A 15,605-nucleotide genomic window follows, 5' to 3' on the forward strand; every position below is an offset into this window, starting at 1 on the left:
ACTGCCAAAGTGCGGCCTAGATGGGGAGAAACTCCCTAAGATCCCCAAAAATGGCAAAGTGCCATTGTATGGTGATGTCAATCTTGGTGCTGCAGTGTCTGATAAAGACCCTACCAAGGGCGCCCAAAACAGGACGCAGAAATGTTCCGGGTGAATCGTGCCCCGTAGTCTCTGGCCATCGCGCTGGATCTCAGTCTCTCACACCTGTATCTGTGGCCCATAGTCAGCCCAAATTAAGAGCCGACTTCTCACTTAGTGAGAGCAAGTTTTAAAATTAATTTATGGGATGTGGGCGCCGTTGGTTCGGCCTAATTGCTCTTGAACGGCGCGGCTTCCTGGGCCATTCCTGAGGGTATTTAAAAGTCAACCACATTGCTATGGGTCTGGAGCCACATGTAAGCCAGGTAAGGATGGCAGATTTCCTTCCCGAAAGGGCATTGGTGAATCTGATGGATTTTTATAACAATAGTTTTGTTAGACTCTTCGTTACGTATCTGGGAATTCTTGCTGTTATGCGTCACATGACGTGTAGTGACGTTGCATGGGCTTTGAGCACATCACCATCTTGATTGTACTGAGCAACACCCTGAATGAACCTCTCATCGTGATTGACAAGAATCCAGAGTGTGGGCACCTCCAGACCTTTTCTCTTTGCGGCAACAAAGAAATTTAACAGGGGAGAGAACTGGCGACGAGGATGGAGGCAGCAAACTCACCGGAAAGAAGACTTTCGTCAACTAATTGTGGGACGGCATCGGGAGCAACGGGAGATTCTCTGGACCAGGTTCGCGCCCACACAGACGTGGGGTGAAGCACTGCCATCAATGCCAAGGTTTAACAAAACCTTTCGATGGCAACTGCGAGTGACTAGACCGACATTCGGGGATGACATGCGTTGAGGTGAGTGGGGTCTTGCAGTGAGTGCAGGGACCGCGCACATGGCGAAGCAGCGGGCCACAGGGATTTCAAAGTCTGCAGACTCTGCACGGGCCACAACGCGGTAGTGAAGTCAAAATACTCAGACAAAAAGGGGAAGCATTTCCCAGTTGCACATGGAAGGAACTGTTTGTGCCAGACTTTCCAATACAGTCAGAAGGGAAGAAGTGTAGACCCTCGTAACTGGGCTTCAAAAATGTAGGGGGAAAACAAGGGCCATGGACACATTTGATTAGGATTATGAAATATGGAATTCATAAGAAGAAAGATTCCAATTATTTTTAACAGCTAATCAGACACCGGAGGACCAAAAGATCGCAGCATTTTGCAGCTCCCCCCGGCGATTCTCCGGCCCGCGATGGGCCGAAGTCCCGCCGCTGTCAACCCTCGCCAGCCGGCGTGGATTGAACCATCTACCTTACCGGCGGGAGCAGGCTGCGGGGGCGGGCTCCGGGGTGCGGGGTGATCTGGCCCCGGGGGGTGCCCCCACGGCGGCCTGCCCCACGATCGGGGCCCACTGATCGGCAGGCGGGCCTGTGCCGTGCGGGCACTCTTTTCCTTCCGCCTTCGCCATGGTTTGGTCTCCTTCTCTGAGGAAGGATGTTCTTGCTCTCGAGGGAGTGCAGCGAAGGTTTACCAGACTGATTCCAGGGATGGCGGGACTGTCATATGAGGAGAGATTGAGTAGGTTGGGATTGTTCTCGCTGGAGTTCAGAAGAATGAGGGGGGATCTCATAGAGACTTACAAAATTCTAACAGGACTAGACAGGGTAGATGCAGGGGAAATGTTTCTAATGGTGGGTGTGCCCAGAAACAGGGGTCACAGTCTGAGGATTCAGGGTAAACCATTTTGGACAGGGATGAGGAGACATTTCTTCACCCAAAGAGTGGTGAGTCTGTGGAATTCATTACCACAGGAAGTAGTTGATGCTAAAACTTAGAATATATTCAAGAGGCGGCAGGAAAGAGCATTTGGGGAGAATGGGATCAAAGGTTATGGGGAGAAAGCAGGATTAGGCTATTGAGTTGGATGATCAGCCATGATCGTGATGAATGGCAGAGCAGTCTCAAGAGGGCCAAAACGCCTCCTCCTGCTATGTATCTATGAAACATGCTGTTACAGAATCTTATTCACCCAGCAAATCCAAGAGACAAGTCCCTCAGTGAATTAATGAACATTTTTGAGGGTAATTCCTCTCCTGAACCATTATTGATTGTAGAATGGTTCCGATTCCACCACTGTAGTCAGGAAGAAGGTCAAACCATGGGCGCGATTCTCCGACCCCCCGCCGGGTCGGAGAATCGCCGGAGGCTGGCGTGAATCTCGCCCCCGCCGTGTCCCGAATTCTCCGCTACCAGAGAATCAGCGGGGGCGGGAATCGCGCCGCGCCGGTCGGCGGGCTCCCCCCGGCGATTCTCCGGCCCGCGATGGGTCGAAGTCCCGCCGCTGTCAACCCTCGCCAGCCGGCGTGGATTGAACCACCTACCTTACCGGCGGGAGCAGGCTGCGGGGGCGGGCTCCGGGGTGATCTGGCCCCGGGGGGTGCCCCCACGGTGGCCTGGCCCGCGATCGGGGCCCACTGATCGGCAGGCGGGCCTGTGCCGTGCGGGCACTCTTTTCCTTCCGCCTTCGCCGTGGTCCTCATTATGGCGGAGGCGGAAGAGACCCCCTCCACTGCACATGCGCGGGGATGCCGTGAGCGGCCGCTGACGCTCCCGAGCATGCGTCGCCTGGCGAAGTCCTTTCGGCGCCGGCTGGCGTGGCGCCAAAGGCCTTTCCCGCCAGCCGGCGGGGCGGAAATCACTCCGGCGTGGGCCTAGCCCCTCAAGGTGAGGGCTTGGCCCCTAAAGGTGCGGAACCGCACTTTTGGGGCGGCCCGACACTGGAGTGGTTCCCGCCACTCCATTACGCCGGAACCCCCCGCCCTGCCCATTTTACAGTTTATAGCGTCTTGAAGATGATTAGCTAAAAATTGCAAATTTGGTACAACATGTGATGATACTCTTCAAGACAGGCTGGTTTGTGGATTATGCAGTGATGCAATTCAGAGGAAGCTGCTTACAGTAAGTGATGATTTAACTTTGAAAGCTGGTGTGGAAGTTGCCACATATATAGAGCTTGCTATGAGAGACATTTCGCAGATGGGGGTTGGAACAAAGACCTTCAAAATGGATACCTCAAGGAACAAGGCTGAAAAGGTGCAACCATATTACCGTTGTACACAGGTTGGACACTTAACAGGGAAATACTGGAGTAAATTAAATACATGCAAGAACTGTGGCAAGAGGGGCTATACTACTAAGGTGTGTCGGACTCAGAAAACCTCTTCTACACCAAGAAAGCGCAAGAAGAACAATATTTGTAAACAAGCTAGTTATGTCTACAAATTGATGGATGAAGCTCAAGATCACTCTAACGACAACAAAACTGAGCTACAGCAAAAGCTAAATGCCGGGTGAGGAACAACATTTTGAGCATATCCAAAACTTGAAGTTCATGAATTTAAAATGGAAGTGCACATATCCTGTTGTGGTGAAGATAAAGAATTAGCATGCCAGGATTAGATGTTCAAATTGAAGAGAAAATTGGGCAATGCCAATTTTGTGCAAAACTAAGGAACACTCCACCAATACAACCATTACATCCGTGGGAACGGCCAACACAGCCATGGCAGAGAGTACACATCGATTATGCTGGTCCACTGGAGGGTCACATGTTCTGAGTGATTGTGGACACGCACTCGAAATGGCCAGAAGTTGTGCGAATGAAGTCAATGATGACTGAGCAGACCATTGAGAAACTAGATGAAGTATTCGCAAGATTTGGAACGCCAGAGCAGATTGTCAGTGATAATGGTCCGCAGTTTACTTCGAAGGAATTTGAGGACAACTTGAAAGGTGTACACCATAACAAGTCAGCCCTTATCATCTCGCAACTAATGGATAGGCCAAACGTTCTGTGCAATCATTAACGCATTCTATCGAGGCATCGAAGGACCAGGGAACATTATCAAGAAGAGTAAACAAGTTTGTAATATCTTAGCGGAATATTGTACATGTCACCACACGAATTCACTGACAATGCTGTTGTTCAAGAGAAAACTACGAACACAGTTTGACTTGTTAGCTTCACCTGAGACTTCAGAGGTTGTTAAACGCAAACAACAAGTACAAATTGCTAGGAGGGAGAAAATCTCTGAAAGACGGGTATTTAACCAGGGGGAGAGAGGGTTAGCCAGGAATTACACCACTCACGAGAAATGGGTACCAGCTATGATCCTAGTGAAGACAGGTCCGATATCACACACCGCACAGACAATGCTGAAAGAGTTTGACGACATCATGTTGATCAGTTAGCTTCTGCACAAAGTGAGTTTGGAAAACTTCTTAAGGGGTTCTACCTCTTGAAGATCTGGAGAGCTATACTTTGGAACAGAGACCAGAGACAGCGATGAGTTCAGATTCTGTTTCTGGGGATTTTTCAATGCCTGTAGTGACAGGTATTGAAATGACGACTCAAGAACTACCATCTACAGAAAGGAATGAGGTCCCTCCCAAAGCATCCTGGTTCTAGAATGACAAATTCTATCAAAAGGAAGAGATGTATTGTTTATTGTTGATTGGTGTAAATGCGGGAGAAAATGTGAAAAAGGAGAATAAAAATATTTATATTTTTAAAAAACATTTTTTTTTAAAAGGAAGAGATGTCCACCTCAGAGATTGTTATTGAATTGTATATATGTATAGAAATAACACATCAAGGGACCTGTTGCATAAATATTAATTGTTGTTGTTGCACTAATGAGGTAATGAGGGAGGGGTGATATGTATCTGGGAATATATTCTTGCTGGCTATGCGTCACGTGATGTGTAGTGACGCCACCAGAGTGTTTGCGCGGGCTTTGAGCAGATCACCACCTTGACTGTACTGAGCAACATCCCTAAATAAACCTCTCATCGTGTTTGACAAGCCTCCATACCTTTTCTCTTTGCGCCAACAAAGTACAAAATTCTTAATTCCAGATTTTATTCCACCATCTGCCGTGGTGGGGTTTGAATCCTGGTCCCTGGAACATTACCCTGGGTTACCAGTCCAGTGACAATACCACTCCGCCACTGTCTCCCTAATTATACACCGACTGTGGATTTTTTAAAATGTGCTTTTGGTAGAAATGTGCAGACGGTCAGTCTAAATGCAGATGTCTTGTCCATGACATGGACCCCGTCTCCGGCCGAAAAGGTTGCAGATTTCACCCATCAAGTGCCTTTGCAGATTTTTCCTCACATTGGAATTCTCGGCATGGCTGAAGGGTGTTTTCACCTTGAGACAATGGGGCAGAAAACACACTGTACACAATCCTGGCAATTACAGTGTCCACCCGCGCCCTCTGGAGTTTACCAGGTTAATGATCTCCCCCGGTCTATTACTGACTCACACTGCCCGGCCATGCATCTGTCTGCCTCGGCGCAAAGATCGAGAATTTTCCCTTCAAAATTCTCCACCTCTCTCTCCTTCCTTTAGATGCTCCTTAAAAGTGGCCGCTGGAGAGCAGCACGGTGGCACAGTGGGTTAGCCCTGCTTCCTCACGGCGCCGAGGTCCCAGGATCGAATCCCGGCTCTGGGTCGCTGTCCGTGTGGAGTTTGCACATTCTCCCCGTGTTTGCGTGGGTTTCGCCCCCAAATCCCAAAGATGTGCAGTCTAGGTAGATTGGCCCCACTAAAAAAAAAATTGGCCCTTAGTTGGAAAAAATGAATTGTGTACTCTAAATTTATTTTTTAAAAATGCAAATACATTAAGTACAGGCGCACCGAATCACAAGACAGTGAAACCCAACTAGATGACTCATACTAAAGTCATGTTGTGCCACATGGCTCAAACGAGTCACATTGTGCCTTGTGTAGCAGTCTGCAATGTCTGCTCAGCAATAACGTTACACCGTCTATCGCTTACTGAATTTACGAGCGGCATTTATGTCCACCTTCAGCACTGTGCTTTATTTCAGAAACTATTACAGGGATGGAGTGTGCTCTGGATGTTTTATAATGTGTTCTCTATCATCTGTTTCCCGAAAACAGTCGGTCCCCAAGTGTTACTCCACCGGGAATATTATGTAACTGGAATCTGCCCAATTATGGAAGTGCCACCTGTTGCCGTGGAGCTCGATGACAGTAATTTACAAGATCACAGCAGGAAGTATGCGACAGGAAGTGTGGGAAGGAGGATGACACAGATGTGCATAGCTAACCTGGCACAGGCCATAGAGTGAGAGTTCTAAAGGTGAAGGGAGGCCTGGGGGAGTACAACGTGCTGTGCCATCCGTGTTATTAAAATAAAGAACATCTCTTTGTTTCACTAATTCGCTTCCTCTGTGCCAGGATTTGCCAATGCCAGCTGGGTACTTTAGGGCTGGCTCCAGCTTTTCTTGCTCGGGTCACTTCTGGATTGTTGGTCCAAAGTAGCTGCTGCCCGAGCGAATGGTCAAAGTGGTTCAGGGACGCACAGAGATCCCGTGCATCATTAACGTGTTGCTGGTTGTACGCTAAGAGCCAAGAATTGTCGACCTTGGACGGGCTGCAGCTCCGATTCACTAGAATGATGCAGGGCTATAAAGAGTTAAATTATGAAGACAGGTCACATGGATCATAGAATCATAGAATACCTACAGTGCAGAAGGAGACCATTTGGTCCATCGAGTCTACATTGACTCTCTGAAAAAGCACTCTATGTAGGCCCATTCCCCCACCTTATCCCCATAACCCTGCAACCCAATTAACCTTTGGACACACAGGGGCAATTTATCATGGGCAATCCACACAACCTGCGCATCTTTGGACTGTGGGAGGAAACCAGAGCACCCAGAGGAAACCCACGCACACACGGGGAGGATGTGCAAACTCCACACAGACAGTGACCCAAGGCCGGAATTGAACCCGGGTCCCTGGTGCTGTGAAGCAACGGTGCTAACCACTGTGCCACCTGTAATATTCCCCTGCTGCATAAACTATTAAAGGATGGTCTCATTGAGAGTTTTTAAAAATGATTAAATGATCCGATAGGGTAGTTAAAGAGAGATTATATCCTCCAGAGCAGGGCTCCAGAATGACATTATGAGTCAGATCAACAATCATCTAACTGGATGGCACAGCAGGTTTGGAGGCTGAAAGACTTATTGTCTTGTGTCTCTGTTTTCCGAAGAATTTCAGTGTAAAAGAAATAACTGTTTAATTGCTAATGTAAGAACCTTGAATTGACTGGAAGCAACATTGGAGAAAGTTTGAATTCTGTATTGTCCTATTACATATTTTCTTTTCATGTACAAATGATCTGTTGAGCTGCTCGCAGAAAAATACATTTCACTGTACCTCAGTACACGTGATAATAAACAAATCCAATCCAAACAAATCCAGTCCACCTTCTTTTTCATCTATCTCTCTGATCTGTTAACCATTCTAAAGCTGAAAGCTCTGGGCCCCATCACAGCCCAGATCCATTGGCGATAGATAATACTGTGGCTCAATACTCTCTCCCAGATGAAGATTCACCAGCACTTTCTCAAAGCCAATTGGGGATGGACAATAAATGCTGTTCCTGACAAAGGAACCCACATCCCAATGAACAAATGAAAATGAAAGGAAAATACAGAAACAGCCTTTCCGCTGAAATAACTGCATCATCGTGCATGCTGAGTGAAATATGTGAATAATGCTGCTTCCATCCGTCAAGAAGCTTGAATCAAATAAAGTTTTAAGAATTGGATAAAATAAAAATTAAAAAGCTTGTGTAAAATAAAGTTGAAAGAATTGGATGAAAGGGAATTGATGAGAGTGCAGCTTCCTGGAGGGTTTTTCAAATGCGAATTCGTTCAGCAGCAAGGAGAGCAGATATTTACTTAAGTAAAGTGGAGAACAATAGGGTATAGAATTGTAAGTGTTAAAACTATAGAAAACGTGAGTTCAAAGTGGAGACATAAGAATGCATTTCAAGGATACAAAGATATGCATTGGGACAGGTAGTATTGAGGAAGCAGGAGGCTGCAGAAGGGTGTGGGCAGGCTAGGAGAGTAGACAAAGAAGTGGCAGGTGGATTACAATGTGGAAAAGTGTGAGCTTATGCACTTTGGTTTGGAAGAATGGAGGCACAGGCTAACTCCAAATCACTGAGTGTCTTTAAGACAGAGATAGATAGGTTCTTGATTAATAAGGGGGTCAGGGGTTATTGGGCAAAGGCAAGAGAATGGGGATGATTGAATGGCGGAGCTGACTCAATGGGCCGAGTGGCCTAATTCTGCTCCTATATCTTATGGTCTTACGGTCTTCACACTTACTGAAAGTGTGACTTCTAAGGCGAGTTGTTTAGGCAGGGTGAGTTTGAAAGGGAAAACGACATATAAGTAGCAGGGTTAACTCTGTACTGCGGGAGAAGAAGAGATGATTGAACAGCTAACGTCATAGCCACGCCCGACTGGAAACAGGAGATCTCCCGAAAGCAGGATTGTATACTACAGGCTGCTGTTCGAAAACCTCACAAAGTCTATACTGAATCAGAAGAAAGGCTTCCCAAAATTAAAGATGCAGCTCGCGTATGGTATTATTTGCTGCATTTGGCTGATGCAGTTATACCATATGTGATGTCGTTTTGGAACAAGGGACATGCTCAGAGATTAGGAATGTAGATAGATGTGGAACGGGATTAATCCAAGGACACTGTTTGTGTGTGTGTAGTCAATATTGTAGTTAAGTAGTGTACCTTTGCTCTGTACTGTGGTCTTTCTTGTGTGTTTTTATAATTTAATAAACATTAATTTATTACGACTAGACTGGACCTTTCCTCGCTGGTTTGCATATCCTTTCTCAAATTATGCCGAACTGCAAAATAAATAACTAAGAACAGGCGTTCCAAGCTTTTCCATCTGGGTTCCGGAATACCCTTGCTTACATCTAACATCAGTGGGATTCTTAACACATCACAAATGTTTGTATCTTTGCCTGCCTTCTCACAAAGTTTGATTCCACAAGACCTGGCAATTCTCCAATAACTACTTGAGAATCCACCCTCCACACATGGACCTTGCCAGTGAGTTTTGTTGGACTTTATGAATGTAATCACCATCACTGGACAACCCGGTCTGCATTCACTATTCCCAGACCTTGCTGGATGAGTAATTAAGAGCAGAAACCATTTGGGATATCTCCCCTCAAGACATGTTGGGGCAAATGACAGTTTGCTCACTGCTGTCCTACCAGAGATTGAATAATGCAGTGAATTCAGGAATTTAATTTGGGATTCTATTCCCCTATCCCATACCATCCAATGTATTTATAACAACTAAACCTGGAGGGGGTGATCTGTACGACACATCTTTAATATTTTACCTCATAACACACATACATGTTATTATATTTTGATTACATCTTATGTAATCCTGAATAAAGATATTTTAATGAAAAGTGCCCTTGATTTTTGAATTTGGTCAAGGACACATTTGAATGTTCCCTGAAACACACTGTGCTAGCGTAATGGATTTTAGAAAGCATGCATTAAATATACTTTCAAGTGTTTAACTGACACTCAATAATCTGTTATTCGACACTTCAAAATGCATGCCGTGTTGCAAAACTTGCCTCTAATTCCCCATTCTCTGCAGCATCGTGTAGCGGGGTACCACCCCAGTTGTCCGTGACGATCTCACCTCCGTGTAGCAATAGCCAGCTGAGAACCTTGGCATGGCCTCGACTGGCAGCAAAGTGTATCGCTGAGGCCCCTTCGTCATCCTGGTCTAACAGACTAATGTCTGAAAAGCTTACCTGTGCGGAGAAGATGGAAGGAAATGTAAGCCAGCAAAATGATCTGGAGAAAAACAATTTGTCCACCTGACGCGGGCAGTATGGCGGCACAGTGGTTAGCACTGCTGCCTCACAGCGCTTGGTTCAATTTCGGCCTTGGGTGACTGCCTGTGTGGAGTTTGCACTTTCTTCCCATGTCTGCGGGGGTTTCCTCCGGGTGCTCCAGTTTCCTCCCACAGTCCCAAAGATGTGCAGGTTGGGTGGATTGGCCATGCTAAATTGCCCCTTTTGTTCAAAAGGTTACATGGGATTAATGGGTTAAGGGATTGAGGTGGGAACATGGGGTAGGGTGCTCTTTCCAAGGGCCGGTGCAGATACGATGGGCCAAATGGCCCACTTCTACACTGTAGGGATTCTATGACTCTGTGATGTGGAGAGCCGTGTTAAAATTGCAACAATATTTGTTCATTCACTCGATTGGTGTTAAAGAAAGGATGGTCATAATCTTTGATCAGCCCCATGGGAATTCGCTGGAGTTCAGATCCAGGCCTGGAGTAGCCATGGGACAATACAGTAAATGTAAACATTCCCTGATGTTTCCTTTTCCTACGTTACTCCTTTTCCCGAATTCCAGGTTTCCCAAACAATGCCTTGCATGTCAAGCAGGAAAGCAAGCGGATTCCTAATTCTATGCCTGTGGTAGCCCACAAACAGCCCCAGGAGTGCACAGGAGAGGAACCTATGGTTCTGGTCAGCCTTCTCATGTATCCTTCCTCTACGCAGGGAAAGCCCTTGTGCTCCATCATCTAACACCAGGCACTGACCAATATCTGGCCAGTTGTCGGCACAAATTAATGTCCGATGATCCCATGGTGCCCTCTGTTGCTCTTTCCACTCTCATTTCAATCAGTTCTGGTTGAGGGAACCTTACAAATGGAAGTAGTTATTATCTTTGCCCCTTGTAAATTGCTGCTTCTAGGGAGATCCTCTTGGGTTTCACTTACTGGTCAGGTTATGCTCACTCCCAGAGTTCAGTACCAGTTTGTCTTTCAACCTGTAGCCCTCTCTGCTTAGAGCAAGCAATGATCTGGACCAAGAACTCCTCCTTAAGCAGTGACCATAGCATTAGGCACTTCAAGAACAAACAAGCACCCCATGGAGCAGGAGAAGTCTCCTGATGTGTTCCCCGAAATGGAATTGTTTGATATTCCGCACGCCAGCACTGATCGAGATGTACACGGAGGTCAGCTGCATTTGAAATGAAGATATGGGTTGAGACTCAAAAATGGGTATTCTTCACAAGATGCCAGTGGTCATTTCCATCACCCATGTCCTCACTACATTAGCCTGCCATCACTCAACACATTCAATTTAAAATTCTTATCCTCACTTTTAAATCTTTCCATCTATGGCATCATCCCACTCTACCTCCGCAAGCTCCGGCCCGCAATGCCCTCCTCCCAACTCTCCATTTCTCTGGCTTGTGCCTTTTTGTTTAACTTCTAACTTCCTTCATCCATCCATTGCTGGAACAACTCTCAGCTGCCTGAGCCACGCAACTTGGAATTCCTTCCTTAAACCTTTCCACTCTCCTCCCTCTTCCTTTGAAAACCTTCAGTCACTCTTTCAAATTTCAACATTCTGGGCTCAAGATCCATTTTCCTCTGCAGGAAATGCTTTGGAGATCTTGTGGCTCACTGAGAAGCAGCCCAGCCTCTGAAGCCAGAAGCTCTGGGTTGCAATCTGGCTCCAGGACGTCATGGCCAAGGAAGGTGCGATCATAACGTGGTCAAACAGGTTGAGTAACAACGTGAAAATCCTTCGAACATATACCTATGGCCGGTGGCAAAAGCGGGAGAGATTCCTGGTCAACCATATGATAGACGTTATTGGAGCCTCGACCATCACAATCCATAGCACCGGAATACAACATACATGTAAAACAGTATGTGCCACAGCAACTTTGACTCTTTGGGATCCAGCTAGCTCAATTGGCTGGATGACCGGCATGAATCAGATTGGTACCAGCAGCATGGGGTTCAATCCCTGGTTAGGCTGCCCTGCCTCCTTGCCCTACCTGTGGTGGAGGTCACGGTGTTGTAGGCTGGACCTGTCTTCAGGCACAAAACTGAGGAAGAAGAAATGCTTTGGAAAATGCTTTTCTTTAAAGGCACTATATAGTGGTTGGTGTATGCATTTGAACGACTTGTAACAGATTGAAAATTCATCCGGACATTTTGTAAAGATCCACACCTTGGAACACCAAGCTGGTGAACACTCAAACCTGGCCAGTTTAAGCTAAAGTGGTTCATCAGCCCAGTTTGTCCCACCCCAGCCAGGTTTTCCAAGAATGTAACTTACCAGCCAGACAATTACAGTATTGTGTCCCATCTGTGCAGCTGAATGGAGCGCAGTCATCCCATCGTTGGCTCGTATATGTGGATCTGCTCCGCATTCTTTCACAAGGTATTGCACAGCCTCCAGGTGGCCCTCCTGGCTAGCCAAATATAGGGGAGTGGCACCATTTTTCATTTTTGTATTTACAACACTGAAAGGAGAAAAAAATGTCATTTTAGCAATTTCTTTGGCACTATCGTCAAAATTGAGGTACAGATGTAGGGCCACTCACCCATGTTGTCGTGTGGTGCAGTTTCACATTAGATTTAATCCCATTCCTTTTCCGTTTCTCCTTAATTTGTAATATCAAAAATTTGAAGTCGCTATCTAATAACTTCTTAAACACTGCAACTAAATTAGTTGCAACAGCTACTTCTGTCCATTGTGTCCATTCTGCCCCAGGACAGAGGCTCTTGCTGGGAAGAATAGCTACGGTGATTCTCTAATTGCCTTTAATCATCACAGTACCTACTCCGAGGTCAACTGCAACCAATGTTAAAGTTCCCCAGATTTTGCAAAAGTTCCATTAGATTGAAAAAAGTGAATATAAATCCTTTCTTCAAAAAGGGAAGAAGACGGAAGGCAGGAAGCTACAGGCCAGTTAGCTTAACATTCGTCATAGCAAAAATATTAGAGCCTATTATTAAAGATGTTATAGCAGGACACTTAAAATTCAATCAGGAAGAGTCAACATGGTTTTGTGAAAGAGAAATCATGCTTAACAAATTTATTGGAGTTCTTTGAAGAAGTAACAGGTGTTGTAGAAAAAGGGGAACAAGTAGATGTACTACACCTAGATTTCCAGAATGAATGTGATAAGGTGTCGCATCAAAAGTTATTTCAGAAAGTAAAAGCTCTGGGTTGCAATCTGGTGTAGGGGGTAACATATTGACTTGGATAAAGATTGGCTAGCTCACAGGAAACAAACTAGGGATCACTTTCCAGTTGGCAAGATGTTGCAAGTGGTGTGCCACAGGGATCAGTGCTGGGATCTCAACTTTTTATAATTGAGAGAAATGGTTGCTAAATGTATTGATGATACAAAGATGGGTAGGAAAGTAAGTTGTGAAGAGAACATAAGGAGGTTAAAAAGGGATATGGATAGTTAAGTGAGTGGGCAAAGATCTAGCAAATGGAGCATAGTGTGGACAAACATCAAACTGTTCATTTTGGCAGGAAAAACTTTAAAAAGCAGATTACATAAATGGTGAAAGTTTCTAGAGCGCTTGGATGTAGATAATCTGTGTGTCCTTGTGCATTAATCACAGAGTTAAGGTACAACAAGTAATTAGGAAAACTAATAGAATATTATTCTTTACTGCGAGGGGAATTGAAAGAAAAGTAGAGAGGTTATACTTCAGTTGGAGTCCTGTGTACATTATTAGAGAGGTTATACTTCAGTTGGAGTCCTGTGATCATTATTGGCCTCCTTATTTAAAGAAATATGTAAGTGCATTGGAAGCAGGGCAGAAATGATTTACTGGATTAAAACCTGGAATGGGTGGGTCGGCTTAAGAGGAACAATTGGCCAGGCTGGGCTTGTATCCACTGGAGTTTAGAAAAGTAAGGCATGTGGCGCAGAGGTGGCATGTGGCACAGTGAATAGCACTGGGACTGAGGCGCTGAGGACCCGGGTACGAATCCAGGCCCTGGGTCACTGTCCGTGTGGAATTTGCACCGTCTCCCCGTGTCTGCATGGTTTTCACCCCCACAACCCAAAGATGAGCAGGTTAGGTGGATTAGCCACGCTAAATTGCCCCTTAATTGGAAAAAAAAATAATTGGGTGTTCTAAATTTTTTTTTAAAAGTAAGAAGTGACTTGGTTGAAACGTATTGGGCTGGGTTCTCCACTTCCGGGATGCTCCGTTTTGCCGTCAGCCCAGGGGTTTCCCACGGCGTGGGGCTGCCCACAATGGGAAACCCCATTGAACAGTCGGTGAAACGGAGCATCCCGCCGGCGTGCTGAACCAGAAATCTGGGGCGGCGGGATGGAGAATCCAGCTCATAATGTCCTGAGTGAACTTGACAGGGTGGATGTGGAAAGGATGCTTCCTCTTGTTGGAAAATCTAGAATCAGGGTCACTGTCTAAAAATAAGGAGTCGCCCATTTACGAGAGTTGTGAGCATGTTTTTTCTCTCGTCCTCAAAAGGCAATGGAAGCAGAAGTTTTGAATATTTTAAAGGCAGAGCTGGATAGATCCTTGATAAAACAAGAGGGTGGGAATGTGGAGTAGAGGCTACAATCAGATCAGAAATAATCTTATTGAATGGAGGCCCAAGGCGCCAAGTGGCCTACTCCTGTTGCTAATTCACATGTTTGTATTTACGTTCATATGTCTGTATAACTCATTGAAAAACTGCCAGGAGAGCTGTCAAAAGCAACTGTCAATAGTATCAAAAGGAACTGTCCAAAATGTCTAAACAAAAGGTCAAAAGTAACTGTCACAAACTCCAAAAGCAATTGTAAAAAGCCACTGTCAACCTGTCAAGGCATTTAAAATTCCTGCCCTTTAAAACTTAGCGAAAATTGTGTGGAGAATTAAAAAATAAATTGCTTGCTATTTCACTCTTTCTGTTGACACAAGCCTGAGGGTTGCCATTACTGAAATGGTGTGTGCCATTTCACAGTTTGATTGCCAGCAATATGTGGTTCTACACTCTTGAAAATTGGACTATATTGCAATATTTGTTTTCATCAGAGAAAATTTGCATTTAAAAGAAATGTTTGGTTTTATAAGGAATTATGTAGTCGAAGGAGTGTAAATGTAATGAATGGGCTTTTATGAATGAGAGGGTTTAAAAAAAAATAATGTCTGCCATAGACACTTAGAACTTTATTTTATTGTATTCAGCATGGTCCTGAGGTATGCCCACGGTGGGGACTTGGTGAGTTGGCATGGAGGTTGAAAGGGCAAAAAGTGGTGGATGGAAGGGGAGCAGATGGGGGGTCCGAGGGTAGAATCAACTGGGAGAGGAGGGCGTTGCTAATGTTGGTAGGAGAACCTAAAGAAACCATAAGATGGAGGTCGCTAGTTCTGGTCAGTCACCTCCACCGGCAAAAAGCACTCGGGGAGCAGCCTCCAAGTGGAATTCTCTCGTTTCGTTCCCTGGTTCTACCTCCAAATCCATACCCGCATGACCAGGAAAATTCAGCACTTGTGTCTCTCAGCCATCTCTTGGTGTCATGTTTCGGCATGCCAGAGGCAGGATCGGGGGAGACATTTTGAGGTAATTTCACAAGGGGCGGGATTCTCCGTTGCGAGTCGGCCCCACTACCGTAGCTAGCGAGGACGGAGAATTTGGCGCTCAGCCAAATCTCCCATTCACCTCAGCGGGACCGGAGAATCCGGCTGCGATGAGCAGGTGGAGGATTCCACCCAAGGCTTCACTGTAGACGGTTGCTTGAAGCATGCTTGCAGAGCTGAGATGAAGGGGCAATTGGGGAAGTGCATGTCAAAACTGAGACCAGCTGATGCGAGGGAGGAGC

The 15,605-nt window shown here is 45.9% G+C and overlaps 1 protein-coding gene across 1 annotated transcript in view; it reads right to left on the minus strand.

The window, feature by feature from the left end:
* espn (espin) overlaps window positions 1–15,605 on the minus strand; it is a 199,024-nt gene that overhangs the window by 140,530 nt on the left and 42,889 nt on the right. The window contains 2 exon segments of the mRNA XM_072477998.1: window positions 9,560–9,742; window positions 12,083–12,269. Coding sequence (XP_072334099.1) covers window positions 9,560–9,742; window positions 12,083–12,269 — 370 coding nt within the window.

The sequence above is a fragment of the Scyliorhinus torazame genome, chromosome 16 (genome assembly GCF_047496885.1).
Source record: "Scyliorhinus torazame isolate Kashiwa2021f chromosome 16, sScyTor2.1, whole genome shotgun sequence".
NCBI classification, from domain to species: Eukaryota; Metazoa; Chordata; class Chondrichthyes; order Carcharhiniformes; family Scyliorhinidae; genus Scyliorhinus; species Scyliorhinus torazame.